This window comes from Notothenia coriiceps, unplaced genomic scaffold, assembly GCF_000735185.1.
Source record: "Notothenia coriiceps isolate Sejong01 unplaced genomic scaffold, NC01 NC01_scaffold00028749, whole genome shotgun sequence".
Taxonomy (NCBI): Eukaryota; Metazoa; Chordata; class Actinopteri; order Perciformes; family Nototheniidae; genus Notothenia; species Notothenia coriiceps.
Window position 1 is genome coordinate 9,557 of NW_011361450.1, and position 20,871 is coordinate 30,427.

Here is a 20,871-nt window from a genome sequence, read left to right on the forward strand (position 1 = left end):
AGAATGGGTGAGTGTTATAATGTACGCATAATTTAAGACGCAAAGTAATGTTAATTTGGATTCTGCTAATATGTATTGCGTTAAGGATCTATTTATATTAAGTTTGTGTGTGTTACAGTAAGATAAATTACACCCCCCCCCCTATAAACCGTGGCGCAGTGGTTTGTCCCAGCCGTTGTCAGCCTCTGCCAGCCTCCTCTTGTCAGTGCTCTTCTTAAAATGAAGCTAGTAAACCGACGGTACCAGCGGAGAAGAAGGAGAGGGGACTGAAATGTAGAGCTGGCATCTACTTTCCCACCGTTTAAAGGACGCTTTTATATACACATATACGTATACAGGGCATTCATGAAGAGCCCCAAGTTAATAACACTATTATTATGTCGGAGGGAGCAGTCACAGCCCGGTGCTTGCTGTACACAGTTCGTCTATTTATTCAAGTCTGAAGCTGGAATTCAGATAGAAGACTTTCAAGTAGATAGATTAGCCTATCTAATCAAGTGTTTTTATTAATACGTCAGTTTGTTTTTGTCACCAGTTCGCATTTTATACGCTTTTTTTCCTTTTTGTGGAGAAAGATTGTCAGGTTAAGCCACACGAAAGCAATGTATAATACAGTCTGGACGTCGGAAAAAGCCGATGAGGAAGGAGACTGGAGGGACGTGATGATGCCCTACTCCACAGAGCTGATATTTTATCTGGAAATGGACCAACCGCCAGGTAAGCAGGCCTGCGCCGGGCAACAGACGCTAATATCGGACATGGATGTTGGGCTGGGGCTTGTATGAGAGTAGAGGAGGTGCTGTGTTTGGTTTGGTGCCTGTTCAAATTGGTGAAAAGTTTTTAAAGCGCACATCCTGATGCTGCTCTAACAGTACTTAACGACATTTGGGTCAATTTTCCTGAGGAATTTTACGTACGTCTGCTCCTTTTAAAGTGATACATTTTGTACATAACTTTTTGGCAGTGCCTCAATTTTGCCACAGTAGCCTAGCGTATTCCCTTTTTGTTCTAGTAAGTAAGCAGGTAACTTGAGCTTGAAAGAAACACATTTGCGACACTTTTGTCTTTAAATTAGACTTAAAAGGCATTTTCCGGTACCAATGACAACGCTTTGAACACAATTTACTCCATCTGTCCTGCTCTAATAGGCACCGGTTACAGGAGAAATGCTCCATTATACATGTCTGCTTATTCCTGCTGTCACACAGTAACATTAGCTGCAGCTATTCAAACCTCCACTAAGACTCATTCGGAGACAACAATCCGATGTATTCTGTGCATTGGCAGCCTAACTACTCTTCAAACTATCTGCATATAAAATGACACGATAAATGAATCGTTAAGATGGCAGACATCGCACTGCCAATCATTTTGGACTAAAATGCAAAAAATAGCATCTCAGTTCATTGTACCCGAATTTGCTCTTCTTAACCCGGCAGTTAAGTTGTGCAATTTAAATCCGATATTAGGCCTACTCCACAATCAAAGTATTTATGAAAAGGCTCTATCCGGATCGTCCTGAAATTAGCTCTACCCGGTCCCTAAAGGGAAGGGGGATGGGACACGGAGAGCAGACAGGGACCGGGAGAATGAACACAACTGGGAATAAAACGTCCCGAGCGTTTCATAACCATAACATCGCTCACTGACTCGCACTTATTGGTCGCTGTGCCCCTTTCTAGCAAACTGTCACCCCGCAATTGAATGCGTTTCATTCATTCCTCCATTCATTCATTCCTCGGAAATTTTGCCAGTGTCATTTGACTCCCAGCCCCCCTCTCTTCTCCCCTCGGTGCGCTGAATGGATCATGGCGCAGATGTGGGACGTTGTTTCCAGGAGGCGCTGTTGAATGCACTTTGCCCGGTAGCTCTGTCCCCTTTTTTCTCCCTCCTCCTTTCACTTACCCCATGATTCTATTGAGATGTACGGTATATTATGCAGCCACCATAAAGTGCAGTATCATGTCTATATCAACAAAAAAAGAAAACCCCCTTAGGTTCAGATGCTTTATCAACGATTTACAACCATCAGATTGCAGAGAATTTAAACTACATATACAATGTAGTTTCACTTTATGTGAAGTGTTTGTCCGTAAATGTGGGAAAATATCATCACTCAGCTTAATGCTGATGCAGATACTTTTTTAGTAGGTTATTGCATCCTGTTGCAAATGTTGATTCCTCAATTTGAGGTATGTTGAAGTGAAGTGGTGCAATATCTCCACTTTCTGCACATTAAAAGTCAACTCCTCCTTTTTCCTCTTGGCTGAACAAAAGACCAATTCTTTGTCTTGGTCACTCTATCTCCATTTGACGATCATTGTGTTGGAGCTACAGTAGAGTGAGTGGACTGTGCTCCTCAACCCAATACGTCCGGGCATGTTAACGCAACACACTTGCCCTTTGCTGGTGATTCACATACTTAACGGCTGCTGCTGCTGGACCTTGCCTTATATAGTGCCTGGAGCCATTCATTCACGCATACATGGGGTCATTGTCGTGGCTGGAAAAGACTGTTGACAATTTGCTAATGTTGTCCAAGCTTAGCGGAGCATTTGTGCTCATTTCATGATGTGAACAATGCAGTCAGCAAAGACGCATGTACACAAATAAGCTGTATTTTGCATTTGTGGAAAAGTAGAATGAATTGAAAATGCAGATGGACTTTTGCTGTTACTCATACCTGCAGTGTTTCATAATCTGCCTTTTTGTGTGTCACCCCATTTTCCTGAATGAGCTCATCCTGTCTTCATCTTTTTGTTGCCCACATATATAACCAAGCATCAGCTTGTCTGCGCTTCAACATATGCAAACTGTGTCTTTGTCTTGACTTAACTGACATGCATTCTGAAGAGCTACGGTTACGGGAGAAGGAGGCAAAGAGTGGGTGACGGGGAGGCTGAAAGAGGAGGAGGAAGTGGGACAGATTAGGAAGAAGGGATGATAAAGGGTTAAGAGAAGTAGGGGAGAATGGAAGACTAGCGTCCCACAGACGTTCATTAGAATATTTATTACACTGGAATTGAAACGTGAAAGCCTCAGTGTCAGTTGTATCTGTGTGTGTGTGTGTGTGTGTGTGTGTGTGTGTGTGTGTGTGTGTGTGTGTGTGTGTGTGTGTGTGTGTGTGTGTGTGTGTGTGTGTTGCCTTTGTGTGCAGGATGATTAGCACAGGTGGAGTGCCACTGCCCCCCTAGGGGAACGGCAAAGCCTGCGTTTCCACTGGCAACTTAGTGTATTAATGGATGTGTGGTGCACTGAGTCTCATCATTCAATGGAGAATGGATGGGATGTTATAGTTAAAGGACCATACCACCGTTTTGTTTGCGTGTCTTGGCCAATTTAAAGCAAATTCCATGTGCCTCCTTCCAGGTCGTTCCTATAAACATCCGCACAGCATGAAAAGCAACTTGCACAGTTTTGACATTTGCCCTAATATGGCTCTTTATACATTTTACATAATGTCTGCATTTGATTTTGTGAGATGTGATGATGCAAGGCATTATGATGCAACACTTTACTTTATTATCATATATGCACCAAAACTGCCTCTTCTTAGTGCTAGCATACAATGAATTGCTAGATAGGGTTCTTTGTCAATGATGGTATGATCATATTATGTTGAATTGAAAAATAAATGGTATATATTATGGATTTGGCGCAAAGTGAAATGAGTTTTGCAAATCATTTATTTTTGATTGAGCATCAATTTAAATATGTGTTGATATCATTTTCCCCAATTTGCCATATTGTGATATATCTTGGAAAACATGTAATTGTTCAAATTGTGATCAACCAGCCCTGCATTTGTCTGTAATGAGGACCAGATTATAATAGATTTTTCTCCATGAGTGTGCTCACCTGCAGAGGGGAAACATATTTGTTTCACTTGTATCAAGCAGTCAAGTGCATAACATAATCAGAAAAGGCTACCTGGGCAACAAAGCAGAACATCTTTGATTTGCAAAAGGCTAAATATATTTGCTTTGTTCTTTGATAACATCTGGATAAGCAGCAGTATAGACCTGCTGCTGTTGATATAAAGGGCATTCAGAGTGGAAATGTCAAAGCCTCTTTACATTCAGAGTGTATTCAACTGTAGGATGGGATTGACCCGTGGCCCTAATGAGATGTAATATAGGTCCATATGGGTTATCAGAGCCTTTAATCAGGATCATCATCATGTTCCTATTCAAATCCAAAGCCTGCTCATTGTTGAAAGGTTTCTTTTGTCTTGAGTCAAATTGTGGAATTCTCAGGGGCAGATGTGGAACTGTTCACCCCAATGTTGTGGTTGTGGCTTCTTAAACTGGAGGATTTGCAGCTTTTCTTTGTCCTAATATTATTACAAGTAGAATATCTTTACATGTTCCGACGGTTGGTCAGACATTGGAAGACTGCATCTTGGACTTTGATGAGCATTTTTCACAGTTTTCCAACTATAGACTGAAATACGAAATATATATCAAAAATTGAATGTTTTGTATTTTACAGACCTTACTGTGTTTTACAGCATAACAGTGCCTCACATTAACGGTGAATACGTGAGTCTCTTAAAGGCACATTCATCCGTCAGTCTCTGTTCAATAGGAGACAACCTGTTGATTTAGGGCTCGATTCTGCTGTGTGTATGAGTGTGTGGTGTCCCAGAAGGAATTGATATTACCCTCGGATAACTCCACCTCCCCTCCTTTCTTCCTTTCTTCCCCTGGTGAGGGCACGCCCCCCATGCCGCCTCCTGATTGGCGGAGGGGGCGGGCCTCCTTGCAGGGATTAGTTAGCGTGTCGCCTGTCTTTTAGGATCAGCCTCGCTCTGCTCTTTTCTTCAGTCTGACTGAGCAGAGAGCAGGAGGAGGAGGTGGCGGTGGAGGAGGAGGAGGTAGAGGAGGAGGAGAGAGCAATAGAGAGAGTGAGTTAGAGAGAGAGAGAGAAGAAGGGAGGAGAGAAACAGCTGAGAGACGGGTGACAGCATGCAGCTAACGGAGAGTACGATGGTTGAGGACGGTAAGAGGCTGATTTAGTCTTTTGGTGCCTGATTTCTTCTTTGTTTCTTCTCTCAGTGCATCACCATGTCTTTCCTTTAAGTCTCAGACTTCACTTCCTGATCCAGTCTGTACAATTATAAGCATTTTCTACTAGTTTAACACTTTTTTTCTTTGTTGACAAATAAATATGTTTTCCTTTTTTAATGTGTTTGCTGCCCCCTCTTCTTTGATTCTTCTTGCAGCACATGACCTAAATTGAGTGTCTGTGTTTGTCTCTATTCTTACTCTGTTGCTTTGTGGGCTTTTGTACTGAATTTCCCTATTTGGGAATGAGCCCTGCAACTGTCAGCTTACCCACACAACTACCTATGAAGCACAGATGCCAAAAATGATGTGATTCCACCTCCTAAAATGTGAGCATTTAACGGTTTTATACATTGTCAATATAATATATTTTAAAATTTTCGTCCGTTAATCTCACAAATTATTAAAAGCTGGGGAAATTATGACAATTTTCTTACAATTTATATTCAAAATACATGTCTACTGTTGCAGACATCTGGACTCAGATTGAAGTCTTAAGCTCTTAAGCATGTCCCTGTGTGTCGGGTGCATGTGCGTGCTTTCACAGCCGTGACGCTGAAACACACCCCCACACTGTAGAGGCTCACACACACAGTCACACCACCTGCAGCTCCCTCCTCTGCCCAGTTGTGAAGTTTTGGGTACAGAACAGATTGAGGAGCAGGCTTTATTCATGACACGTGCTTTTGAGTTTTTTAGATTGTGCAGTCATTTCTTAGACTGTAAACTCTTGTTGCAGAAAATACCTTTGTTACTGTGCTCACTGATCAGCTGTGTGCACTTGCATTATTTTTGTATAGCATCCCCAAAGGATGACCGCGGGCAGCATTGATGCTTTGTGTTTTTGTCAAGTGTGAGTGTTTATCATGCGTGTGTGTCAGTCCGTGCTGACAGTCATTGTTCAGGAGAGCTGTGGAGTCTCCCTGCATGTGTGGTGACAAGTGATATCGCTGTGTGTGTGTGTGTGTGTGTGTGTGTGTGTGTGTGTGTGTGTGTGTGTGTGTGTGTGTGTGTGTGTGTGTGTGTGTGTGTGTGTGTGTGTGTGTGTGTGTGTGTGTGTGTGTGTGTGTGTGTGTGTGTGTGTGTGTCCATTAAATGCTGACGGAGGGGAACAGTGCAGCTGCAGAATGACAGCTTTGGCTTCTGTAACTGACTGACTGCCGTGGTTATGTGAAGAGGAGGGAGGGAAGGAGTGAGGAGTGAGGAGTCCCAAAGTGAGAGAGGAAAAAGTGAGAAGGACAGCAGGGTAGGAAAAGAACAAAGAGAACAGGAGAGGAAGCCGAGCAGCAGCTGTGCTACACATTCCTCTGAACTGAAGCTCATCTGCTGTGTGCGTTTCTACCTATTATTGTTTCATTAGCCCTCCAACCTGCTTTGATGATATCTCCTCAGCATGAAGTTTGCAAAAGGTCTCTGGCTGTTCTTCTGCTCTGCAACACTTTGCTGTACGAACACAGGTGTAGAATGGCCATTAACAAAGGGGAAGGTGAGCTAAAAAGCTCCTTTATGGAAATCAAAATATGTCAAACAACTCCAGAAAATGTCCTTTGTGACAAAGGGGACCAACTACACATTTGGTAGTTTTGTAGCCCCCTAGTGGCTATGGAAGCTTTTTTTAATTTGCCTCAGATCTCAGACAAATTAAATTAGTTTATATTGGATAATTAATGCAAACAAACCAGAGATAGTTTTTTTTTTTAAAGTAAATGTTTTACTTAACATTTATCAAGTGGATACAATCATGCCTCTATAAAACTTTATTGGCATAAATAATGTATGTCTGTTCTCAGAAACACGTGGAAGTTGCAGCTGTTTTTGTTTTGTTTTCGACATGATAATAATGTATCACCTGTCAGATTGTTTGTTCCACTGCCCCCAAGTGGCCAACATTATTTTAAACAGCTTTTGATTTAAATACATTTCCGGAATAATGTATTTTATTTGTTCATTCAAAGACAACATGATTCTTACCCCATGTCACAGTAAACAGTAGAGTCTGGGGGGGCACGCTAGCGATGGGAACTTATCGGGACAGTGAGTAATGACCGTGCTGCCTGCACATACACTGAAATCATATTTGTCCGGCCTTATTCAGCTCTGCCTCTGTGCATTGTGGGAATTCCCCTGTCCTTCGGTGGCATTTGAGGGTGCTTTCATCAGCGGACTTTCCCTTTTTAAAAGTGTGTGTGTGTGTGGTGGTCCAGTAATAACACTGCTGTTCCTTGAACCCATACAGTCTGTGCCTGGAGACTTCTGAAAACCCGTGGGGTGTGTGTTTTGGCATTGTGGGTCACACTGTTTGGCTAAGAACTTTGCAGCCAGTTTTCAGTTTGTTAGCATTCAGTCAGTTTGAATTCACCTTCAGACTATTTGAACGCTGCTCCGGCTTTGTTATCATTGCCCAAACTTAAAGGTGCAGTCTGTAACAAAGCTCCAATCCACATAAAAGACAAACGGAAGGCATTTCATTTTGAGGGCCCCATTATGCTTGTTGGGGTTTTCCCTTTCCTGTAGTGTGTTATGTTGTTTTTTGTGCATGGTCTGCAAAGGCTAAAATCCCCAAATGTCTAAACACAGGCAGCTGTCAAATAACTGACGCAATACGCAATATTCTTCACAGTATTTCACAAATTGCTTCACTCTGTTGCACATTTATTTATTTGATGATTTATTTGATAAGGAATCAACCCTAACTGTTGAAAGTTTTATAAAATGAAGGGCATCAGTCATGGAAAGAGTGCAGGGTGCAAAGCAGAAACTAAAAGTCAAGTTTCTGTCAGATGTCTTACATAATAATCAACCACAGCATATGAACAGGGGGCTTCCTTCCCTCCTGCAGCTCAGTGGGAGGACAAGTTCAAAGGCAGGAGAAATTGTGCGAAAACAAGAGTCCTGGCAGTTGTTACACACTTTCTTCCTTAAAGTCTCCTCCATGCAGCCCATAACTTTCACCTTGCCTGAGTGTGTGTTGCAAGTGGTTTATGACACAATAATTACTGTGATGATGTATGGGCTATATTTGTCATGCCACTGTTTGCCTTTGTGATTAATAACAATGGGGTCACCAACTGCCCCGCTGCTGCATTTATGTGTGGATATAAAACAGCTCTTGTTTTGTGATTTGCATATAACAGGTGTGCAGAAAGATCTCTAGACATTTCTGGTGTTTGTGTAGCGAAGCTCTAAAGTAATGAAATATGTGAGTAATGTAACAATGCTCCATCTGCAGGTGGCTGTTATGTGTTCTACATACAGTCTTTCTCAATAATAACATGTCCTCTCTTCTTCTCCTCCAGCTCTTCCTCCAAAACCAGCAAAGCCACAGCAGCCCTCCTCAGTGGGGGGGGTTGGGGGCAGCACCAATGGCACCAAGGATGTAGGAGCAGGAGGCTCGCTGCAGGAAGCCGAGTGGTACTGGGGAGACATATCCAGGTAACCCTCAACATACTGTGTTTAAGATATTCAGTACATCTGCTTGGCCTATTGTTACAGATCCTCATCAAAAAACAAGTATCATTCAATTCATACAAATCTGGTATCAAATTGCTCTACTTTCGGTTTTATGTGGGAAAGCATGTACATTTGGTGTGTGATTCAGGTAGGAAATGTGGTCCCACCCACAACTATCTTAATATATAAGCATTCATATTTATTAAACTAGCTTATAGATATGGACAGGAATTGGTGAGTTTATTACCCCAATACAGTTAAAGACAGTTCATTATTTATAGCAGTAGCTTGGCCAGAAACAATGAAAAATACACACAATCAAAATCTATTTAGGCAGAGAGCTCAAATCAAGAGCTCCTCAGGTTTATGTAGTATTCAGTATATAGTTAAATTCCCAGATTGTTGCCATCAAATATACCTGTTTCATAAGAGTTGAGCCTGAGAACAGAAATCCTTTTCAGAAATGTTCTGTTTGCTTAAGTTACAATCATGAAGCTGCTGAGTCTCAGGCTATTGTCACTGTCTTACCTTCATAAGTGCAGGTTAGCTCTCAACCACAATCCACACATAACTCCACCTACAGCGCAGACAGCCAGTCTGCCACCCTTTTTACACACACACACACACACACACACACACACACACACACACACACACACACACACACACACACACACAGAGCAGAGAGACACTGTTGGCTGGGACCTGTCCTTCCAGTCACTCCCGACATCATTTAATTGACAGACTGTTCAGTTTGAGGCGTGTGGCTGCGGGGGGGAAATCCCCATCGCCTGCCACTGATAATTGAAGCCAGACCTTTCAAATGAACACCATCTTTACACGGATCACTCAACCAACTCACTCTCTATGTATTTTTGTTCATATGTCTTCAGGGAGGAAGTGAATGATAAGCTCAGAGACATGCCTGATGGGACTTTCCTGGTGCGGGACGCTTCCACAAAGATGCAGGGAGATTACACGCTCACACTGAGGTAAGACCCTTTGTTCCCCCCAAAAATAGGTCATATCTGCAGCTATTTTTAAACATGAAAGCCCACTAAAATAGGCAATAGATTCATTTCCCAATGACAGTGGGCAAATAAATGAATTGTCCCGGGAATGAATGGCGACTGCAACCTTTCCATTTACACACATAGGCCAGATGTTGGTGGGTGTTTTTGTGCAGTTTGTACCAGTCATGAATGCACTTTGTTTAAAACCACAGGGGGATTAACGGAGGCTGGAACGAGTGGTAGATGAATTATTCTGCTCCACTTTAATGCAGACATCCCTCTAGTTAACTACAGATTGAGGGAAATCATGTGTTGAGAAGCATTTTAGCCTATGCAGCATCCTGGTAAATTGGAGCAAATTGCCCACTGAGCCTGAACTAGGGGTTGTTTGAGTGTGAATATTGGAGGGAATCATCAGTCATTTGATGCATTCTTCACTCTAAATGTTTTGTTCTGTCTGGTTTAGGAAGGGGGGCAACAACAAGCTGATAAAGATCTACCACCGGGACGGGAAATACGGCTTCTCCGACCCGCTGACGTTCAGCTCAGTGGTGGATCTCATCATTCACTACAGACACGAGTCCCTGGCTCAGTACAACACCAAGCTGGACGTCAAACTCATGTACCCCATCTCCCGGTTCCAGCAGGTCAGCACACATCAAATATGTACCACACATTGTGTATCCGTCATGACTTTATACATAGACATTTTATTTTTCGCAACTGCAACTTTTTATGTGCTATTAAAGGGTCCTTGATATTTTTGTTTAAGGTGTCTTTTCAAGCTGTACAAACCTGGTAAACTGTTATTATTATTATTTAAGGGTAGTTTGGGTGTGTTAGAATCCTTGATTAAACTGTCATTTGTTTAACATCTTGTCTAGCAGCTCATATTGGAGTCATTTTTAAAGTTTTCAAATTGGAAGCAGAAATCTCACTTTCTAGTAGTTACTACTAATTTTAAAACACCTTTTCAATCACCTAACTTCCCTGTACCCTGTGTCTGGAGTTGGGTGTTTCCACTCCAAACTGTAGCAGCAGCAAAACCTCCGCTCACTGAAGTATTGCCCCGTTTGCCGGCCCCCGTGCCACGCTCCCTAAATAATTGCACACATCTGCAGTGTCAAAGGGCCGCGGTCGCATTTATTCCCTTCCTCCCCTCGTTCCACTCGTTCTGCAGGCGAGTCATTACTCAGAGCGGTGAAATGTCTCAGAGCGTGCACACCGCGTTGCCATACACCCAGGGCATTGTGGGTGGTTAATTAACGAGCCTGCTCAGGAGTCACCCTCGCTAAGCAGAATCAGGGGTGAAGGGAGCAACACATGCACATGGACTTTGTCCCTAAGTACAAATAGCTCTGCATTCTTGAATGTCTAACACTTATGTATGCTGCCTTTTGCCTTTTCTTGATTCTAACGCTTACTATTTGTTGTTCTATCCCTCAGGACCAGCTGGTAAAGGAGGATAATATTGACGCTGTGGGGAAGAAGCTGCAGGAATACCACAATCAGTACCAAGAGAAGAGCAAAGAGTATGACAGACTGTACGAAGAATACACCAAGATGTCACAGGTAAGCAGGTTTTTGAATTATAAATTAACTTTTTGGGTTTTTACAGAAAATAAACTCCTATTTCCTGTCATGTCCTCTAACTTACCTCCTTCCCTCCATCCATCAGGAGATCCAGATGAAGCGAACGGCCATCGAAGCCTTCAACGAGACCATCAAGATCTTCGAGGAGCAGTGCCAAACGCAGGAGCGCTACAGCAAGGACTACATCGAGCGCTTCCGCCGCGAGGGCAACGACAAGGAGATCGAGAGGATCATGATGAACTACGAGAAGCTCAAGTCCCGGCTCGGGGAGATCCACGACAGCAAGGTGCGGCTGGAGCAGGACCTGAAGACACAAGCCATGGACAACCGGGAGACGGACAAGAAGATGAACAGCCTGAAGCCCGACCTCATACAGCTCCGCAAGATCAGGGACCAGTATCTTGTGTAAGTGCACAACACATTGTTATTATAAGTAAAGCAGGCAGACGGAGTGAAATATAGAAAATATACTATATATATATATATATATATATATATAAGTGTTTCATTTCAGTTTTTTCATGAACATAAATGCTAACCAAAACTTGGGATTTAGGTTTTCGGTTTATCCACAGAAATCCCTGAAATGTCATACAAATCAAGCCGTTAATTATGTTAAATACTTAAAAGGTAGACACCAGTTTAATATCCCCTCAGTCTAAAACCCTGATGTTCTGTGACTGATACGCAGCGCAATTAGGAACTTGTTACTTCCTGTTACTGAAAGCCAAGAGATGTCCTGCTTTATTTCACCAATGCTGGCTTTATTCTTCTTTTAACTGTCAGAAACTTGCCAATTGAATTTGTGTTCACTGCCTGATAAACAATGTTGTAAAAGATGTAGGGTTTAAAAGTGATCCTTGTTGTTGTGGTAATGGTTCCCCCTCTCTCTCTCTTCTCTCTCTGTAGCTGGCTCAATCACAAAGGAGTTCGTCAGAAACAAATTAACGACTGGCTTGGAATCAAGAACGAAAACACTGACGAGTGAGTCTCAACTTTTACTGCCTTTCCTCTGCCAAAAAGTGGTTAACACGGTTACTGTACATATGTCTGTGGGCAGAGCAATGGCTAATATAATCTATACCTGTTTGTACCCAAATATGACATTATTTCTCTGTGGTGAAGTGCCCCGTGTTTACCGTTGATCTCTTCCTGTGCGGCTGCAGAGGCTACTTTGTGACCGAGGAGGACGAGAACTTGCCTCACTACGATGAGAAGAGCTGGTTCGTCGGGGACCTGAACAGGACTCAGTCAGAGGATCTGCTCATCGGGAAGCCGGACGGAGCCTTCCTCATCCGGGAGAGCAGCAAAAAGGGCTGCTACGCCTGCTCTGTAAAGTGGGTACACGTGCCTTCATTCATGTGCAATGTCCAAACTATTTCCACTCTTATATACATTTTGAGTATAGAAGTGCAATAGATGTGTATGAATTACTGTTTTCCTGCGTAGATGTTTGGTTAGCCGGCCATTAATAACAGTTAACTTTTTTACAGTTGATATATAACAGAAAAAAGAGATGCTTCATTGTTCAGTGAATAAAATACATTTACACTAACAGTCAATTAAAATCAATCTATCATTAGACTACCAAATAAACAATCGCCATTTTATATGTAATTTGTTAACAAACTTTAATCTTTTGGTCTGTCTCTTTTGGCATTTTCTTTCAAGCAATTTTATGCAGATGGTTTTTTATTATATATATAAAATAAATATAAAATACAAATATATCAAAATAACAGCTTTTTTAAATGTAACCACATTAGTTTGACAGACTTACGTTTTAACTACACAAAACCCCTCCTGAATTAATTAAAGTTGAGATAAAATGAAAAATAACGTTAACTTTAAAATGTTTGCACCTATTCAATAATACATAAACATATTGGGTGTGCTTATGTAAGCCTCTACTAACCAAAAATACCACAACATCCATCATGGGTGGAGCCACATTCTGAGCCCGCCTACTTGTAAGCCGTCCAATCAAATGCAAAGGATTGGATAAAGTATTTTATGTAAATCAAATATGACATTTTTCTGGGGAATGTACGAAGGACGTTCTAGCTAACTACTTCCTGACCAGCGTGATTGAACCCTTCTTCTCTGTCCTCAGTGTGGAAGGTGAGGTGAAGCACTGTGTCATCTACAGCACGCCGCGGGGCTTCGGCTTTGCGGAGCCCTACAACCTGTACAGCAGCCTGAAGGACCTGGTGCTCCACTACCACCAGACCTCGCTGGTGCAGCACAACGACTCGCTCAACGTGCGCCTCGCATACCCCGTCTACGCACAGATGCCCTCCGGACGCAGATGAACCCCACCCACCTGGCCACAACCCCCACATAGACAATAAACCAACCCCCTCCTGGGGAAGGGAGAACGGGGAGAGTGAGTGAAGGAAGGAACGAGGGAGGGGGATTGGTTGAAATACAAAGCAACCCCAACACCAGACCCCGTAAAGATAGAAACAAATTAAACACTTGCTGCAACACACACGTCAGCCACTTTGGAGTTATATATTTTTACAAGAACTATTTCGGAGGGCATTCTTTCTAAAGACTGCTTGATTTGCACAAGGAAGTTTTAACTGTTTGTGAATGTGAAAAACAAATAAATAAGCGACTGAAGGAAGGAAAGAAGGAAGGAAACGGAGTAGGAGACTTCAGAGTTTCAGTTTGACCCCGCTGCTACCTACACTCCAGCTCAGACTTTTTACCTGAAACTACGCGAACGACGACAAAGGCGACAACAAAACATTCCCAAAACCTCTTTTTATTTTGTTTCTCCCATTCTTTTTGTTTTATTTTGCACCTCAGATGATTATATTGCAATCTTTTTGCTTGTTTCTGGAGTCGTTTCCTTTTGTTTCTCATAGCTTTGTTTGTGGTAAATGCAAGAGGAGACGATGTCAAGTGTCTGTCCTGTCCCTCTCCGTACGAAAAAAGCAAATATAATGTAGCATAACGAGACAACGGACACTTGGTTTTATGAAGTGTTCCTCCATGTAGACTGCTGCTGAAGGGTTTAGGGGGAGGGGAAGGGTGGGGCATACGTGACAAAACATAGTTTAGAAGTCTTAAAGAAGGACAAAAGGCTTGCTTTCATACTAACTGTAGAGGGGTTCTTTTGTATTATTTCTGCTTTGCTGGAACATAGTTGATTTTTTCCGTTATTTCTTGCCAATGTGTAAATGGCAATGTCACAGATCAGAACCAGAGACCAAAGTTGGTGTGGAGAGGGAGGGGGGAGGGCAAAGAGTCAGCTAGTGTGTGTTTCTTTAAGTTTTTTCTTTTCTTTTTGTGAATGGTGAAAGGAATGAAGAAAAGCAAACGAATGGTGTGTTTGAGACCACACATAAAAACCGAGTTTTGGGCCACGTGCTTGTGCACCAAATAGCCTTTTTTTGGAAAACCAAATGGTACGTAAACAGAGAAAGCCATGACCTTCTGTAAATACAGATGGTCAAGAATGAAGCTCTTAAACAAGTCCCATGTGTGACCTCAGCATTCTGGACCTGTTCGAATAGTATAGTTATTTACTGCTTTTTGACTGTTTTTAAGCAATTTACTGACATTTTATAGACTCAAAAGTCAATAATTAATAGAGAAAATATGCGTAACTCAGTGTAATAGTTTTTTCAAATTCATTATTTTCTACCAACTCACGGCTTGAGTGCTGCGGTCACAAATCTTACTACACTTAAACCAGAAAATAAAAGGTTACATATGGTCCGTTTCACCAAAATCATCCTTTTGAAAGCATGAAGGACCAGTGAACCTGAAACCAATTTTATGTGTGGTTTAAAAAGAGAGTGAAAGAGACTTACATGAATATATGCTAACGACTGTGGGTTTAAAAAACTGGGACTGTTTGTGTTTTTGTTAAAAACCTTCAGAAATAATAAGCTTTGATAAAAAAACTTTGTCTGCAAGACAGAGAGCAGGTAGACGGAGGCGATGTCTCGAGCTAAAGGCGCAGGCTTTAGAAGAAAAAAACTGAAAACTTGAAAGAACGTGCAATCTAGCGTTGTGTTTATGAAGTCCAGCAGAGCGGAACACTAGGGTCCGAGAGATAATCAAAGTGCACAGTGAAGCTTTTGGAGGGAAATTCTGTCTGACTTCTCCGTTTCCTCTTTTTTTAATTTTGTGAGAGTTTTGTTTTTTAAACTCAGAACCTATTGCCGATGCTTGACTTTATAACCAGTGGAAGAATTTTCTGTCAAAGACTAAAAAGCATCACGCAATAAATAAATATCTTCAAAAACTGAAGAGAAAAACACAACCCAGTTGCATTCTATTTTTCCTTGAAATTTGCTGTTACTGATTGGCTGTTGGAACGAAAACAATGCCCACCAATTGGCTGTTTTTGTTTTGGAGAGGCATCTTTTGAACCAGGGTCAGCGCTGGGTCCCCGGACAGTCTGATAATCTGCAGCTATTCATAGAACGAAAAGCTAGCGAGTAAGGGCGCTGATACATCGACCCCGTTTTCTTTTTTCACAGGATAACGTTTTTGTTTGGGTCTAGCAAAGAAATCTTACAAAAGACGCTGGTTACAAAGTCAGACAGAGCACCCTCCCCTCTGGTTGTTTGCAGTCTTTTTCACAGTATGATAAGCGGAGTGTATGGACTACACACACAGGTGCGTCTGCAGGAATGTATCAGGTTGTAGGAAGAGGGCCATTGTTTGAGTATCTGCAGAAGAGTCATTGTGAGTGAATGATACAACCTTGGTTGTACCCACCACATGTTTATCTACACCCCCGTCTCTATGTCCTCCTCAACAGTAGTAACCCATGACGGTATCACCGTTATCTACCCCCACACCCCCCCACACCCTTGATAATGTCTGCTCACATTAGGTAGATGAGTTGGGGGAGGTTTGTGGACCTGAAGGCCATTGATAGTCAGCGGTCTCTCCCGATCTGGGTGTCCCTAAAGCCGGCAGGATTAATCCGATTTGGCCTGTTCTCAGACTACTGTCCTGTCATGTAGACCTACAAAATAATGCAATGCCTTTTTAGAAAATGTTGAACATTTGGCGTAAAAAATCAGTTAGTTTTAGTCCCCTAGGATTACACAAGTATTCCAGAGAATTATCTTGTGTTTTAAAGAATGGTTAGCCATTACATTCCATCACTACTTCCTCTAATCCATGCATTAACAGAAGCACAATTGGCAACATCGGTTTGTCTTTTTAAAGAAACTGAAATATTTTGGCGAAATTGAAGTTTAAATATGGAAAATGGAGCATTCCAATTATTTTGGTATTATCTTTCCAAATGTTCCTTATTTCCATTACTAAAGAGACAGATGTTGGAATGGAAATAACTTGCAAGTTCCTAAAATAGAAATGGAAAAACAAAGTTATATTAAAATAAGCTTCACTTTGTGAAAGCAGTGTAAACAGGCTAGAACTGAATTGAAGTAACTTTTGATTTTGAGAACAGGCCAAATTTGGTTTAATTGATGCCGGCCCCAGAGGCCCCGTTCTACCATCCAAGTAGAAAGCTAAAGCAGGTTTGGAAGAACAAAGACGGTGTCAACACTGTTGGACAGTCGTAGCATAAAGGATGTTGGAGGCGTCGGCTGTGTCCCATTTCAGTTGTATCTGCCTCCGAATTGGGACCCAGCCTCTTTTGGCGTGTTGTATCTGTTGCTGTCGACCAGTGATTGCGGGCTTTGTTCTTCCTGTTGGACTAAAGGGGGACAGCAAGGCGGGGATTGTTGATATAATCTTGAATGTACAAACAGGATCAGTCTGGGTCCAAAGCTTTTTTCTTTTTTTGCTTGGTATTTTCGAAGCACCAGAAATCATGCTCACAAGAAGATGATCATAACGCTAGAGGTGCTATCGAAAGTGCATGCCTGTTTGATTTGGCAGACTTCTAACGTCTCCTTCACAACGTTTCTGGTCATTTACCCTCAGGTTTTACAAGTTTACCGTAGAAACGACCACACAACAAAGCCAGCTATTTAAAAAAAAATCAATAAACAAATCAGGGTTTTTTCAGCATTGATACTTAAATCACTCTGTCGATTAAGCTAGTTCCCCACGACTTTGGTTTTTGTAGTGTCCGCACTTCAGGAGACTTGTCCCTCGTTGCTTACCTTAGCTTAGACACAGCATCATCACCAAAAAGGATGTAATCGTCTCTCCTTTCCCCCCCATCACCACACAGTCTCAAGGTTTTTTTGTTATTAACAGACTTTGTTTCGGGTTGAACACAAAACCCTAACTTTATTACTTGAACTATATTGCATTGCTCACTGTTGAATGTCTTTATATGGAAATATACATTTATTAAAGAAAAAAATAACGAAGAGTTCCCTTTTGTTTTATGGTGAGCAGGGCCAAGGTTTTTAGAGTTTTATGACAGATGTACAGTATTAGTTACAGGCAAACGTAGAGCTAATTTAGGAGGGAAAGAGGCGCTTTTTTGAAACTTCTCAGAGATATGTTCGGATCTTTTCCTTCACAGAGGGCTTGTCTGAAATTGCACACCTTATCATCTACAAGAGACTTGTGTTAATATTTACCTGTGATATCTGCATTTGCATCAGGAGTCACATTTACACGGAGATGTCGTATCCATCATATATGTAAAGCTTGAAAGATAATACAGTTTTAAGGGTCGTTTTGAGTTGTAGTTGCTGTTCTTTGACTGTTTTCTCCCCCCCCCCCCAAAAACATTAAGACCAAAGATTTCAGTTCCTGTTAAACCACTCAGTTGTCCATCATTGGAAATGGATGTTTCAGTGAAGTTTTTATCTCCATTGCCTTGATATTATCACAACTCAGAAGATACAACCATGTTGTGTGAATGAGTGTCCCGTACAGCTAGCTAGGATTGTTGGTTGATCTGTTCATTTTGTGTTAAAAAGAGTTTAAACAGGTACTTTTTGTGACACGTCAGGAAGGATCCATCTTTAGAGTCCTTGATGTCCCAATGTAAAAATCTATCAGATTGATCTTGATCTGCACTCTTCCGTTTATGTGCCGTTGGTATAAACAGACTTCTGTTAAGGATTTAGAAGAAAAAAAACAACCAAAAGTCACAGCTTTGTCACTCATGCTACTTCATATTTTTGCACATGATGACCATAGCTGGAGTTTAGCTTGGTTTGCCATCTGAATATTTTCTATTTCTGGGTTGAAAATGTCCTGCAGAAATCTATCTGTCTATCTATTTAGTTTTGTTGTAATGCCAGTGTTTCCCACAGAATTTGATTCTATTTGTGGGGGTGCGGTGCCCTAATATTCTTGATTTTGATACTACCATAAAAAGTTTAATTGCTACAGGAGATACGAAAGGCCAACAGGAACAAAATATGTTTTTCACACACCTGATTTGTCCGTTTTGTATAATGATACATTTAACACTTACAGATCTGAGGTTTCTGCAGGACTATTTTCCTTTGTAACTCACTCCACACAACATGCAATATTCCCTTTTCTGTCAACCAGGGGTTCGTGATAGAGGAGCCATGATTTGCCTCAGGTGCATCGACCCCGCAGGTGTCTCTGAATGGGCAGGGGTTCGCTCGTAGTAGTACTAAGGCAGGGAGACAAGCAGTTTAGGAACGTTTTTGGACAAACCAAAATATCTGTTTTGTCAAGTTTACTTTTACAGACTGTTTAGTTGGATTTTCACTTTGGAAAACTCAACTCTAACTCAAATAACTCCAGGAAATAGGCTTAGGTTCACTTCTCAGAATATAAAGGTACATTCAAACAAAGGTGCGGTCTCTGTAACAAAAAGGTACAATAAGTCTAATGTTACCTTTATTTTTATTGTGAGTGTTAATACTCACTTCCGTCCCAGGACTGTTAAAATAGCAACTGTCTGTTGTTTCTCTACCACAGTTATTACTACCAATACTACTACGCGCCCTAAAGCAGTTCTGCAAAGTTTTATTTGCAGCCAGGTTTGAATATGTTTGATTCTCTGCAAGGAGTCGTGTTGTTCTTACCACTGCTTATCTGATCACAGTACCCAGCACAGCTTCGAGGAGTAACAGCTTCTTATATATATGAAAATAAAGAACTTTTAAAAAAACTACAACTTTAAAAAAAGAAAAAAAGATTTTTTTAAAAGTGTGTATGACACCCCCACCTTCCCATCCCCAAAACCTCTTTTACCCCTTTTTGACATACGTACAGATCCGGCATGCATATTTGGTACTCTTGACTGTTGTTTTTGTTGTGTATTAAAAGAAAATTGTAAAAAAAAGATGTCTTTGAAAAACAACTGTTATCTGACTGTTTATGGTGTATTCAGATCTGAATTTGATAAAACTAATTTAACATCACTGCTTACAGCTGAAGCAAGTTCCCGTTTTTATTGTGTCAGTTGTAAAATGCTATAAAATGGTAATACTGGGAGAGAGACCCAAGATAGCAAATAAAAAATGTTATTTTAATTCCGATGTCTGGTAGCTTTATAGAAATGGTTGTCTAATGTTGGCAAATCAGGAGACAATAATGTTTGAGAACATTTAGCCTTGAATATATTTGTCCTTGTTAAAAGATTTCCTGATGACTTTAATCTTAAAGATGATCACCAACTAACATTTCAAATCTTGAGACAGTGTCCTATTTTTCAAAACCAATTAGCAAAATGACTAAACTCTGATTTTCACATTTTACCACAAACAGACGTGGTGATAATTCTCCCGCTGCTGATTACCTGTTATTGGTCTCTTTCTCAGTGTTACCCTCTTCCATAACTGCTACGCAATCTCTTGGTATTTTCTCTTTGAAACAGTTTTGGCCAATCACGGTTCACTTTACTTTCTCGTATTGGTTGCAATAGTTTGTTGGTTGTAGATTCTCCATTTGTTTATGAGCTGAACTCATGTACGTTTATCCGTGGAGCTCCACCATATTCAGTGCTCTTGCAGAATAAAGAAAATATTTTGTTCAAATACAAAAAAATTGAGTGTTTGTATTTTATTTTGATGATTGTCGAATTATGGAAAAAACTATAAAGTATAGTATGTTGAATTATGAAAAACAACGACATCGTATATGTATAAAGTATCTGAAAAAATACATAGTATAATATGTTGAAAATATCTGAAAAAATGAAAGTATGTTGAATTTTCAGGAGAAAAAAAATTGTATGTTTTTCATAATTCGACATTCCATGATTTGTTGTTTTTCAACATATTCTGCTATTTCATTTTTTCTGAAGATTTCGACATTTGTGGTTTTAAAAAAAAAGAAAAAAAAACATAATATAGTAACTAATATGTGTTTTTTTCAGATAATTTCTATGTCGTTTTTCTTACATATTTCGACATACTATGTCACTTTTTTTCACATTTTTGACATTCTTTAACCCTTTCATGCTTAGAGGTCACTACAGTGGACAGCTATTCAAAAGGTGTTTTCTTCTATATGCATTGTTTTTTTTGCATAGTTGCACCATCAGCCACTACATAGGACCCTATTGCATCATCCCATACACTGCTACTCAGTGCCAAGTCAGTGTAAGTGCATGATACATGTCTCTAAACCAAGATGGACGACAGAAAGCCACATGGACCAAGTCACCCATCTATATCTTGCCAATCCTTTTATGGAAAGCGTCCCCTGCAGGTATAAAAAATGTGGTGACATCAAGTAACAACTAAGGAATCATATAATTCATAAATGATCAAAGTATTGATTTTATGTTTGCAGGAAATCATGATTAACCACCTGTCCACTACAGTGGACGTCATGCATCACTGGCTATATTTCAACTA

General features: G+C 40.9%; 1 protein-coding gene across 2 annotated transcripts; it reads left to right on the top strand.

Annotated features, from left to right (window-relative positions):
* Window positions 1-236: 236 nt before the first annotated feature.
* Window positions 237-18,155, top strand: pik3r3b (phosphoinositide-3-kinase, regulatory subunit 3b (gamma)). Of its 2 annotated transcripts, none has more exons than XM_010786059.1 (9): window positions 237-717; window positions 8,363-8,498; window positions 9,410-9,508; window positions 9,996-10,176; window positions 10,976-11,101; window positions 11,208-11,527; window positions 12,032-12,106; window positions 12,289-12,459; window positions 13,236-18,155. In XM_010786059.1, exons 1-9 carry the CDS (start codon window positions 603-605, stop codon window positions 13,432-13,434), a joined length of 1,422 nt encoding a protein of 473 aa, XP_010784361.1. In that variant the 5' UTR covers window positions 237-602; the 3' UTR covers window positions 13,435-18,155. The 2 variants fall into 2 exon arrangements, with proteins under 2 accessions (XP_010784361.1, XP_010784362.1); XM_010786060.1 differs by lacking the exon at window positions 237-717 and adding an exon at window positions 4,897-5,001.
* The last annotated feature ends 2,716 nt before the right edge of the window (window positions 18,156-20,871 follow it).